At 56.9% G+C, this 12,542-nt stretch overlaps 1 protein-coding gene across 1 annotated transcript; it reads left to right on the top strand.

Annotated features, from left to right (window-relative positions):
• Positions 1-12,480, top strand: NAALADL1 (N-acetylated alpha-linked acidic dipeptidase like 1). Its single transcript, XM_045775503.2, has 18 exons — positions 1-194; positions 277-449; positions 531-652; positions 990-1,112; positions 3,197-3,480; positions 3,571-3,675; positions 5,409-5,494; positions 5,659-5,778; positions 9,262-9,347; positions 9,430-9,493; positions 9,583-9,650; positions 9,870-9,961; positions 10,043-10,133; positions 10,984-11,065; positions 11,148-11,321; positions 11,397-11,484; positions 11,593-11,685; positions 12,030-12,480. Exons 1-18 carry the CDS (start codon positions 1-3, stop codon positions 12,214-12,216), a joined length of 2,232 nt encoding a protein of 743 aa, XP_045631459.2. The 3' UTR covers positions 12,217-12,480.
• Positions 12,481-12,542: the final 62 nt, after the last annotated feature.

The raw sequence follows: 12,542 nt of genomic DNA, 5'->3' as shown, positions 1-12,542 counted from the left end.
ATGCAGTGGGTGAAGGTGCTTGGGGGGGTGGTGGGGGCTGCCGCCCTCGTGGGGCTGGGGATCATCCTGGGCCACTTTGCCATCCCCAAAGGGGCCGATGTCCCCACTCCCAGCGTCTCCCAGGACCTGGACCTGGAGACCCTCGAGACCGTCATGCAACAGCTAGATGCCAACAAGATCCGAGAGAACCTCAGGTGAGAGGGCCGTCCCCGCTCCCCTCCTGCTCGCCACAGACACCTCCCTAACCCCGGGCTTGGCCCTCTGTCCGCCCTGCAGAGAACTCTCCAGGGAGCCTCACCTGGCCTCCAGCCCCCGAGATGAAGCCTTAGTGCAGCTCTTGCTGCAGCGCTGGCAGGACCCGGAGTCCGGCCTGGACTCGGCCGAGGCCCCCACCTACGAGGTGCTGCTGTCCTTCCCCAGCCAGGAGCAGCCCAACCTCGTGACCGTTGGTGAGGTGCCATGCGGCTCTGGGGATGCCTGTGTGGTGGGGAGCCGCCAGGCCCAGCCCTGACACCTGTTCCCCTCCACAGTGGGTCCCACCGGCGGGGTCCTCTTCTCCTGCCGCCAGAGTGAAGAGAACCTGACCGGGGAGCAGGCGGGGCCCGATGTGATACCGCCGTATGCTGCCTATGCTCCCCCGGGAACCCCGCAGGTGGGCCTGGAACATCCCCTCCCCAGTTCCCTCTGGCTGCACCCCAACTTCTCCCTTCCTGACCCCGGGCCCCTACATGCACACTCCATTGCTACTCCTTTGGCCCATCACCTAGTCATTCTGCAAACGCTAATGGCCCCTACTTAAGACCAGGCTGGCTTCCGGGTACCTGGACACAGAAAACCAGGGGTAACTCTGTTCCTGGGGAGCTTCCAAGCTCTGGGTGAGGCGGGAAAACAGAATCCAACTCCATCACCCTGCCACGCAGCCTCGCTCTCCTTTCCTCACCCCCTTTTTCCTGGGCCTGGCTCTGACGATCACCTCCTCTTGGGACCAGGGCCTCCTCGTCTATGCCAACCGTGGAACGGAAGAAGACTTTCTGAGTCTATATACTCAGGGCATTGCACTGGAAGGGACCATTGCTCTGACCCGCTACGGGGGTGCAGGACGGGGGGCCAAGGTGAGCGGCAGCCCCCAGGGCGGGGAGCTGGGTGGGGGGTCTGGGGTGAGGGCCAGCTGCCAATAGGAGGCAGGGACGGGGAGGGGACAGAGCAGGGTTGGGTGGTGTGCAGAGCCCTGGGCTGGGGCGGAAGAGGCGAGCTGTATTTGTACCGTTACCACTCATGATGTGCTGTGTGACCCTGGATGCCTCCCCTACCCCTCTGAGCCTTGGGAAATAGGTGGATCAGGCAAAATGTTCCACCTTGCTGGAGTATAAGTTCTCCTGCAAAGTAGTTCTGAATATTCAACTTAAATCCCTCCTGTTGCCTCCCTCCCAGCCCGCATCTTTTCAGCTAAAAATTTTGACTAAGTATGTCACGTCCATGGTTTTTAAAAAATGTGGGTTTGTTTTCTCTTTAATTTAAAAAGGTATAGAGTGAGGGAAGGGACCAGGGATTAGTGTTTCGTGACTACAGTTTCAGACTGGCAAGATGAAGAATTCAGTGGGTGGTGGCGACAGCCGTGTAATAACCTGCACGTCCTTCATCCTGCTGAACTTTGTGCTATAACATGGAGAGCAGGGCGCCTGGTGGCTCAGACAGTTAAGCGTTTGCCTTCAGCTCAGGCCATGATCCCGGGGTCCTGGGATCGAGCCCCGCATCAGGCTCCCTGCTTAGTGGGGAGCCTGCTTTTCCCTCTCCCTCTGCCTGCCGCTCCCTCTGCTTGTGCTCTCTCTCTCTCTGTCAAATAAATAAATAAAATCTTCAAAAAAAAATTGAAGTGGAGAGTGCCATAAATTTTATGGTATCTGGAAAAAGAAAAAGAAAAGAAAAGAGGGAAGAGGCGTGGTGGAGTTATACAGATTACAGAATTTTCAGTTTTAGAAAGAAGTTGAGAGTGGAAAAGTTCTCCATCCTCCAAAGAGGTAACCACTTTTTTTTTTTTTTTTTTTAGTTTATGGGAGATCTGCCCATAGTTTCTTTGGAAAAGGCTCATACGAATGTGTATTTTTATTTCCCCCTCTTTTTCTTTTTTTTTTAAAGATTTTATTTATTTATTCGACAGAGATAGAGACAGCCAGTGAGAGCGGGAACACAAGCAGGGGGAGTGGGAGAGGAAGAAGCAGGCTCATAGCAGAGGAGCCTGATGTGGGGCTCGATCCCATAACGCCGGGATCACGCCCTGAGCCGAAGGCAGACGCTTAACCGCTGTGCCACCCAGGCGCCCCTCCCCATCTTTTTCTATAAAAGCAGCATACTATATCCACTGTTTCAAGCTGTGCTTTTTTTCACCTTAATACATCCTGGAGATTGTTCTCAATTGGTACATAAATTGAGTCCTTGTTCTTTCTCTTTTTTTGAGGTACTGTTTTGTTTTTATGGCGCTAAAATAGAGCAGCATAAAATGAAATCTAACCTAATTATAAAATAAATCTTAAGTGTTTAACGCAGTGGCCTTAAGTACTTTTACAATGTTGTGGAACCATCTCCACCATCCATTCCCAGGACTCTCGTTCATTCCAAAAGAAACTCCGTGCCCATTAAACACTCACGCCCTTCCTACCTCCTCCCCAGCTCTGGGTAACCTCTAGCCCACTTTCTAGAAACTACGAATTTGCCTGTTCTAGAAACTTCACGTAAGGGGAATCACACACTATCTTTGTGTCTGGCTTCTTCACTGAGCGTCAGGTTTTCAGGGCCCGACGGTGCTGGGTTAGCGCGCCGCTGCTTTTGAAGGCTGAGTAATATTCTCTTGCACGCCGGGCACACCGGCTCATCTGCTCCTTCTGCCGGTGGACGCGTGGGCCGCTCGCACCTGTGGCTCTGGTGCCCGAGGCTTCAGGAGCACACGCTGCTCTTCCAGGCAGCCACCCCGCGGGCTGTGGCCGGACGCCTCCGTTTCTGCACCAGCCGCGCTGCCAGGCACCGGCCCGCCTCTGCCCCACAGTCTTTGCCACCTCTAGCAGCGCGGCAGAGAATGATTGGTGCAAACATCCTCCTGCCCGTGGGAAGATAGATCGGCCATACAGAGGAAGGAAGCGGGGAGCAGGCCCTGAGCCCGCCTCCCCCGTGCCCTGAATACAGCCTCATCCACCCCCCACAGGCTGTGAACGCCGCCAAGTATGGGGTCGCCGGGGTGCTGGTGTACACGGACCCCGCAGACATCAACGATGGGCAGAGCTCCGCCAACGAGACCTTCCCAAACTCCTGGGGCCTGCCCCCGTCTGGGGTGGAGCGAGGCTCCTACTTTGAGTATTTTGGGGATCCCCTGACTCCCTACCTTCCAGCCAATCCCTCTTCCTTCCGCCTGGACCCCGATGATGCCCCTGGATTTCCTCCAATTCCCACTCAACCCATTGGCTTCGATGATGCAAAAATCCTTCTCTGGTAAGCTCTGGTGTCCCCCGGGGTCCCCCGCTCCCCCCCACTCCAGTGGCCCCCAACCTTCAATCCCCACACCCTTCACCTCCTCCCCAGTAACCTCCAGGGGACCGTGGCCCCCGATGCCTGGCAGGGAGCACTGGGTTGTGACTACAAGTTGGGGCCTGGCTTCCGGTCTGATGGTGACTTCCCAGCAGACAGGTGAGGTGGGGCCCCTCCTCGAGGCTCCTCTCCTCTTTCCTTGTTACGCTGCTCTGCCCACCTCAAGCCCTAGCCTTTCCCTTTCTTCTCTCTCCCCACCTTCCCCTGCCTCCAGACTACCTGTCCTGTTTTGGGGGAAGCCAGTGAAAGCTGCATGGCCCACAAGGCCCTGCGGAGTTTCACCCCCACTTCACCTCTGACCTCCATGCTCCAGCCACCCCCTCTCTTGAACATGCCAAGCTCATTCCCAAACCAACACCTCCGTACTTGCTGTTCCATCTGCCTGGAACACCCTTCCCCACACTCCTGCCATTCCTGGCCAGCACCAACCTCCCCACCTGCCACCAGGTATCCTCTCACAGGTGGGCCTGTTAGTGTCCTGCCCACGCCACTTCACCCCTGCAGTGGCTCACTTCCTCAGGCTTTGTCTCGCTCAGGGGAGGGAGGTCCCAGAGGGCGGGGCTGTGTCTGTCCCAGTCACTGCCCAGTGCTTGCCTACGCTAAGTATCCAGTAAGTACTTCACTGCGTCTGTGAAAAGAACTGGAGAGGAAGAGTGGGGCTTGCTTCCTCTTTTTTTTTTTTTTTTCCTTTCTGGTGAATAGAGGACATTTAATATTTCTGTGCTGGTCAAACAGAACACAGGTGGGGAGTAGTACATAGGGGAGAGGGCCAAGGGCCCCCTGCCTCTCAGGAGGGGTGGCTTGTGCAGGGGTGTATGTAGGGGCTTCTTGGAAAATAGTGCATGGAGTCTTCTCAGCAAAGGGGCCTGGCCTGAGGTATCATGAGCATCCAACACAGCCAATCCTTGGCCAAAATGGGGTCCCCCATAGGGGGTCTGTGGAGTCTCACCTCTCTTCCAGCTCCTTTGCTGGAATCCACGCTCCAGCGTGATGGGGGACTTGGTCCTAGTGAGGGGTCTGGAGAGCACCCAGGAAGCAGCCCAGGGTTGGGACCAGGGCTCAGGGCCCACCGCCCGAGGAGCCGAGAACCGCTAGGGCTGTGCACCTTCTTTCCCTCTGCCCTTGTTCCTTCTTCCAGGCTGCCCATGATCAGAGTGGGGGTGAGCAGGGTCCCCAGCCTCTGCTGAGGCCCAGGGACCTCAGGGTGGGGTGGAGGAAGGGTGGAGACAGGGTCTGGGCCACCAACGGACACTGTAAACTTTCATTTAAAACTAACTTCAGGGACTCCAGAGTGGCTCAGTCCATTAAGTGTCTGCCATCGGCTCAGGTGATCCCAGGGCGCTGGGATCCAGTCCCACATCACACTTCTTGCTCAACGGGGAGCCTGCTTCTCCCTCTGCCTGCCTCTCCACCTGCTTGTGCGCTCCCGCTCTCTCTCGCGCGCTGATAAATAAATAAAGTCTTAAAAAAAAAAAAAAAAAAAAAAACCCTGTTACTTAAGTGGAGGGAGGGCTTCCAGCCCGGGGCCAGGGGGTGGAGCAAGGAGGAGGATCAGGGGGTGTGGGAAGTGGCGGAGGAAAAAGCCCACAAAAAGCTTTAGTTTTTGCTTCCGGCATAAGAAAGGTCTTTGGTTATCGGATCACCTGGGGTTGGGGTGTGGAGGGGAGGGCAAGGAGGGGTGCTGAGGGAGGGCTTTGCTGCCTCTCCAGTTACTTGTGGGCCAGAGACTTGGTGGTGTCCCTTTCGTGCTCTGGGCCTCAGTTTCCCCTGCACTGTGTTGGGAGGGGGAGTGGGCAGGCCCAAGACTCTGGTCGCCTCCTCGCCTCCCCAAGCCAGGTGAACGTGAGTGTCCACAACCGCCTGGAGCTGCGGAACTCCTCTAACGTCCTGGGGATCATCCGCGGCGCTGTGGAGCCGGGTGAGCGCCAGCTCGGGCCTCCCTGACACTCTAGAGCCGCGCCCCGCCCCGCCCCGCCCCGCCCCGCCCCGAGCATCCTCTGACCACGCCCCCTGCACCCCGCCCGCCGGGCCCCGCCCACACTCGCTCCTCCCCGGTTTCTGAGTCTCTGCCCTTCTCGCCAGACCGCTACGTGCTGTACGGAAACCACAGGGACAGCTGGGTACACGGGGCCGTGGACCCCAGCAGTGGCACTGCCGTCATCCTGGAGCTCTCCCGAGTCCTGGGGACCCTGGTGAAGAAGGGTGAGGCGGCCCCGGTGCCTGGTCTAGGGACTGTCCCAGCAGGCGGTCACGTCCAGCCCACACCTCCCTGAGCTCGCAGGCGTCCTGCCCCACCTCCTCTGCCTCACGCTCCAGTGCCCACTTGTGCCAAGCCCGAGGGCCCCGGGGGCCGACCTGCATGGACGCCAGCCCTGGCCTCGCTCAGGTCGCCCCGTGGGATATGGGGACCTTGTGCAGTGGCCTCCGAGAGCCTCCCGTGCCCCTCCAGCGCCGCCCTGAGCAAGGCAGTGCCCAGGCTCTGACTTCGGGGGGCCTCAAGCCCAGTTGAGGCAGGGATAACAGTCGTTAATTCAAGTATGTCCCGTGTGCCTACCGTGTGCCAAGCCAGTTCTCGGCACAGCAGACCCCCACAGCGAACACCCGATTTGCTGCATGCAGAGACAACCCTGGAAGAATATCTAAGCGGCTTTCTGCACACAAGCCCGAGCTCAGGAAGGCCTCTCTGTGGAGCTGGCAGTTTGGCGTGGGGTGGGGATCCAGGTGGAGGGCACAGCATGTGGAAAGGAGGGCCTGGACCAGGTGGCAGGCCTGCGGGGGAGTTTGGAGTTCAGTCTGAGGTTGGCGGGAAGATGGTGCGGGATTTTTTTCCCACGTGTTTTTACTTTTATTAATTAATTAATTAATTTGAGAGAGCCCAAGCGTTGGGGCGGGGGGAGCAGAGGCGAAGGCAGAGGCAGGGGGAGAAGCAGGCTCCGAACTGAGCAGGGAGCCCAATGTGGGACTCGAGACCCAGACCCCGGGATCATGACCTGAGCCGAAGGCAGACGCTTAACCGACTGAGCCCCCCAGGCGCCCCTGGTGTGGGATTTTAATCAGAAGAGTGACTTGATGGAGTCCCAATTGTACACACTTTCTCCTGCTCCAGTGGGGGAGGTTGTGGGGACGAGTCAGAGGCCTTGTCATCCTCAGGGCCCGGAGGGATAGTGCGGCTTGGGCCAAGGTGGGGGCTGTGGGAAGGAGGTCTGTTGATGACAGAGGTGAGGGAGAGGACAAGGGGAGGACTCCCGGATCCCCAATTTCTGGTTCGAGCAACCTAGTGTATGGCAGTGCCATTTATGAAAAACAAATCAGGGGCAGAGGGCAGATCTAGGGGGAAGAAAGTGAATTCTGTTCGTCACATGTTGATTTTTTTTTTTTTAGCTTATTACAAATTGTAGTAAAATATACATACCATAAATTTTACCTTTATTTTTTTTCTTTTTTTTTTAGAGAGAGGGAGAGAGAGAAAGAGAGGCAGAGAATCCCAAGCAGGCCCCACGCCCAGCAGGCAGCCCAACACGGGGCTGGATCCCACAACCCCGAGATCATGACCCGAGCCGAAATCAAGTTGGACACCTAACTGACTGAGCCACCCAGGCACCCCTAAAATTTACCTTTCTAACCATGTTTTTAAAAAATATCATTTATTTATTTGAGTGAGAAAGAGAGTGAGATCACGGGCAGAGGGGAAGGGTAGAGGGAGAAGCAGACTCCCTGCAGAGCTGGGAGCCCGACTCAGGACTTGATTCCAGGACCCCAAATGACTGAGCCACCCAGGCGCCCTCTAACTATTGTTAATGTACAATTCAGTGGCATTAAGTATATTCGGTGTCGTACACCCATCACCACCATCCATCTGTAGGACTTTTTCACCTTCCGGTACATATAACATCCCAAAGTTATAACTATATAATTTGAATTGATACCAACTTAATCTCATACAAAAGCTCTACTCCTGTAAAGCTCTGCCCTTCCCCTTTATGGTACTGATGTCACAAATTACATGTCCGTTTATGCACGTGTGCCCATTCCCATAGTGATTTTGAGGTGCCTAAGAGACATTCCCGGGGACAGGGCAAGCAGGCAGTTGAAGGGGCTGATCTCCAGGGTCGGAAAAGAGACTCCAGAGAGAAACTGAGGAGTCGGTGACATCAATGACATGTAAAACCAGCAGGTGTGATTGAGATCAACTGAGATCGGAGGGGGGGGGACGAGCTTGTGGAGAGAGGCTGGGCTTGTGGCTTTCCCCTCTTCGGTAGTGTAGGAATTTCTGTCTCTGTTGTTCAAGTGTTTTCTTTTGAAATAATTCCAGACTTACACGAGACTTGCCAAGATAGTACAAAGGAGCCTTGGACATCGTTCACCCAGATACTCCTGATATTATGATTTTACCATGTTGGCTCTTTCTCTCTCTATTGTTTTCTGGAGTGTTTGAAAGTTGCAGAAATGCTACACCTTTACCCATAAACTTATCACTGTGCATTCCCTGAAAATAAGGACATTTTCTTTCATGGCGGCAGGATAATGATCAGAATGAGGAAATGAACAATGTTGCCCACTGTTCTTATGATGACCTCTAGAGCGAAGAAGTTTCTGACCCGAGGGTCAATGCGGGATCTCCCATTGCCTGTGGTAGTGGCGTGTGTCATCTGTGATAGCTCCTTAGTTCTTGTCTTTCACGATCCTGAGGTTATTTTGCGGAGTGTCCCTCAATCTGGATTCGTCTGATTCGATTCAGGTTATGCATTTTGGGCAGGAAACGGTGTGAGAATTTGTGATGGCAGCATAGAACCCTTTAATACTTATACAATTTTCATTTAAAACAAAAAGCTGAGAGGGGAGCCTGGGTGGCTCGGTCAAGGTTAAGTGTCCGACTCTTGATCTCAGCTCAGGTCTTGATCTCAGGGTCGTGAGTTCAAGCCCCAAGTTGGGCTCCACGTTGGGCTCCACATTGGGGCACGGAGCCTACTTAAAAAGATAAAATTAAAACAAAGCATTGAGAAATGATCAAAGGGTACTGAATTGGAACTGGAGATGGGAGCAGAACCAGGAACAGGACGTGCTGTAGGCTGCCGGAGGCTGTGGAAGGCGGTGTGGCCAATTCCTTAAGCCCCTGGACTCGGGAGCCAGACCCTGGATTTGAACCCTGGCTCCATGCCTACCAGCTGTGTAACCCTGGGCAAGTCATTTAACTTTTGTGCGGCTCAGTTTCATCTGTGAAATGGAGACAACAAGGCTCTGTCCCTCAAGGCGTTGTTGTAAGGACTGGCTCAAAATGGATAACGCTTAAGGAGAAACTCACTGTATTATGGAGCGGAGGTTGCAGGAGGGTTCCGCCTGGGATGCGTGAAGCAGACAGTTGGGAGTGGAGGGTCCGGAGGTCTCCTGAAGGCATACCGCTAAGGAAGGGGGAGCCAGGGCATTCTGGCAGAAGGGACCACCTGAGATTGGTATAGAGGGCAATGTTGGGGGGTTCCCAGCACGGGCGGGAGGCTGGGAAAAGGAGGACGGTGCCTCGGAGAAGGCTGGGCTGGAGACTGGGCTGGAGACGCAGCGGGACCTACCCCCTGTCACTGGCTGCCCCGCCCCGGCCGGCCCTTCCTCCTCTCCACATCCCCAGCCTGTCCCCCAAGCCACCCCGAGATCCGGCGACCCTGTCCTCCAGCCCCTTATCTCCCTCCCCAGGCACCTGGCGTCCCCGCAGATCAATAGTGTTTGCGAGCTGGGGGGCAGAGGAGTTTGGGCTCATTGGCTCCACAGAGTTCACCGAGGTGAGTGAGGCCTGCGGGGCGGGCGGTGGAGGGATTCCCGAGGCGGGGCCTGGCCGGGCTCACGTCGGGCCCCCACCCGCAGGAATTCTTCAGCAAGCTGCAGGAGCGCACCGTGGCCTACATCAACGTGGACATCTCGGTGTTTGGTACGGCGCGGGGGACGGCTGCGCTGACCCGGGGAGAGGGGCAACGAAGGGGCGGCGGCCCGAATAGTCTTTCTCTGGTCTTGCCACAGCCAATGCCACTTTGAGGGCGCAGGGGACGCCCCCGGTCCAGAGCGTCATCTTCGCCGCCGCCAAACAGGTGAAAGGGGGGCGGGGCGGGGACGACGGCCAGGGCGGGGTGGGCGGGGCTGGAGCTGGTCCTTATTAGAGGGGCCTGGCGGTGGGACTGAGGCTGGGAGAAGGCCTTGTAGGACCCGCGGGCCTGTGCTTAGGATGGAGACTCGGGTGGGCCCGGCGGGGGACCTCCTCTTGGGCCTGGGGAGGGGCCAGCCCCAGACGAGATTCCCCTCCCGGTCAGATCCCCGCACCAAACCCGGTGGGGCTCAGCATCTACGACAACTGGATCCGGCATTCCAACCGTAGCAGCGCAGCCTACGGCCTGGTCCCCAGGTGAGCCCAGGGCCAGGACGGGGCCCCCGGGAGGGCGGGCTGGCCCAGCACCCTCCAGCCCAACCATCTTTCTTTCCGCAGCCTGGGCACTCTGGGTGCTGGCAGCGACTATGCACCGTTCATTCACTTCCTGGGCATCTCCTCCATGGACATCGCCTACACCTATGACCAGGTGAGTGGGTACCCCTCTGTCCCACAGCTCAGTACGTTGCTCCCCCAGCCCCTTCCTCTCTTAGAGCCTCTCTAGTGCAGACTGAGTCAGGCTCCACCACTCAGTAGCTGTGCTCCCTTCGCCAAGTTTCTTAACCTCTCTGAGCATGTTTATGCTCGCCTATTATTTTATCAGATTTAAGGCATTACTGACAACATTGCGATATGCGCTCTCGGAGGGGGCCACACACTGCCAGTTAGTTGCAGGATGACAATGACTTAAAAAGCATCCTGGGGCCCCCGGCGGGCTCAGTCCGTGGAGCGCACAACTCTTGATCTTGGGGTCGTGAGTTCCAGCCCCATGTTGGGTGTAGAGATTACTTAAAAAAATAAAATCTTAAAACAAAAGAGGCATTCTGATTCCAGAGATCATAAAAAATGAAAAAAATGTTTACCCCAGAATAGATTAAATACAGTATGAAACAGGGATGGATTCATAGCATCGGTGTGCGGGCTGAAATGAGGTAAGGGATGTGGGGTGCCCAGCTTGCCTCCCCCTGCTTGATGCTCCAAAACGCCCTTTCTCCCCCTCATGGCCATACCGCTCCTGGGCGTCGAGCTGGGATTTGAATCCTCTCATCTGACTCCCAAGCCTCAGGCTCTTCTCCGTCATGTGAAATGGAGATCTGGCAGCTGACCCAGCTCTGCCGCTATTAGCTGTGAGGTCAGGCGGGTGACTTAATCTCTGAGCCTCAGTTTCCTCCTCTGTAAAGTAGGAATTATGATTTGAGATAATGTCCCTGTGTCGTAGCTCACTGTTGGTACACCCCCCCCCCCATCCCAAGCCTGTCACCTTGGCTTTGTTCCCCTAGAGCAAGACCTCAGCCAGGATCTACCCCACCTACCACACAGCCTTCGACACCTTTGGTTACGTGGACAAATTTGTGGACCCTGGTGAGGAGGGGGCAAAGGGAATCCTGAGGCTGGGGGAGGATGGGCCGAAGACTGAGCCCTGGCCTGGTCACCCTCCCTGCAGGCTTCAGCAGCCACCAGGCTGTGGCCCGGACAGCAGGGAACGTGCTTCTGAGGCTCAGTGACAGCCTCTTCCTTCCTCTGAACGTCAGTGACTATGGAGAGACCCTCCGAAGTTTTCTGCAGGCTGCCCAGCAGAACCTTGAGGGCCTGTTGGAGCAGCATGGCATCAGTCTGGGTACGGAGCCCCCTTGACATGGGGGTACGGGGAGCCCTGCTCCTCCAGGGCTGAGACGCTGGCTGTTCCCCACAGGGCCTCTGGTGACTGCAGTGGAGAAGTTTGAGGGGGCAGCCGCGGCCTTGGACCAACACATATCCGCGCTGCAGAAGGGCAGCCCTGAGTGAGCAAGGGCAGCAAGCAGGTGTCTGGGAGGGCGGCATCCGGGGCAGGATGCAGGCTGGCAGCTGGGCTGCTGGTTCCAGGGTGACGAAGGTCCTGCCGCTTCCAGCCCCTTGCAGGTCCGGATGCTCAACGACCAGCTGATGCTCTTGGAGCGGACCTTCCTAAACCCGCGAGCCTTCCCGGAGGAACGCTACTACAGGTGAGCCTGTCCCGAAGCTCCCGGCAAGTGCAGCGGGGCGAGGCTGGGCAGTGGGCACCCACCTGAGGGAGGAGAATCTAAGAGTTTGCTGGCCTTCAGAGCACAACCCAGCCCCTTGAAACAGCTGGGGAATCCGGCTCAAAGGATGGGAGGCAATCAGTCAAGGTCACCCTGGAACTATAACCTGCATCTCTCACCACCACTGCTGGAAGGGTCCCAGCTTTCGGAGGCAGTGGGGCGGCGCCTTTGTGCCTTGCTATACACAGACGAGCCCGTGCCAGGCCGAAGCTCCTCTCTTTCCTGGTCCCTGAGTGACTTCATCTCTCCCCCGTGTCTCCCGTCAGCCACGTGCTCTGGGCGCCCCGCACCGGCTCCGTAGCCACATTCCCCGGCCTGGCCAATGCCTGCTCCAGGGCCATGGACACCGGCCTTGGGTCTGCAGCCTGGGCTGAAGTGCAGAGGCAGCTCAGCATCTTGGTGGTGGCCCTGGAGGGCGCGGCAGCCACCCTAAGGCCTGTGGCTGACCTCTGACCCCAGCTCCCCACCGTCCTTCATCCTAATGCTCTCCCACTCCAGCTTTTCTTGGGTGTGTCCCGGTCTTCCCTGATGCCAACCTGAGGCACAGTCGCGGGACCCTATCAAGCTTCGGAGACAACAGCGTAGGGTCTCACCAGTTGTGGACACCTGAGGGGAGTGAGAAGCCTTCCTCATTCTGGCTCTTGGGTGGCAGAGGATGAAGAACAGGAGACAGGAATGGTGGGGTGTGGGTGGGTAAGGATGGGATGCGTAATGCCAACCAGAGACCACCAGAGCCACCCCTCAGGGACCAGCAGGGAAACTGAGGCCCGGTAGGGGCA

This window comes from Ursus americanus, chromosome 24 (genome assembly GCF_024610735.1).
Source record: "Ursus americanus isolate L20-20 chromosome 24, mUrsAme1.1.p, whole genome shotgun sequence".
NCBI classification, from domain to species: domain Eukaryota; kingdom Metazoa; phylum Chordata; class Mammalia; order Carnivora; family Ursidae; genus Ursus; species Ursus americanus.
This window is presented reverse-complemented; position numbering and strand designations above follow the sequence as displayed.

Coding starts and splice junctions, on each gene's coding strand:
- NAALADL1 (XM_045775503.2), top strand. CDS start 1: ATGCAGTGGGTGAAGGTGCTTGGGGGGGTGGTGGGGGCTGCCGCCCTC. Junction 5,779..9,261: donor GGGGACCCTGGTGAAGAAGG/GTGAGGCGGCCC, acceptor CTCCCTCCCCAG/GCACCTGGCGTCCCCGCAGA. Junction 9,962..10,042: donor GCCTACGGCCTGGTCCCCAG/GTGAGCCCAGGG, acceptor TTCTTTCCGCAG/CCTGGGCACTCTGGGTGCTG.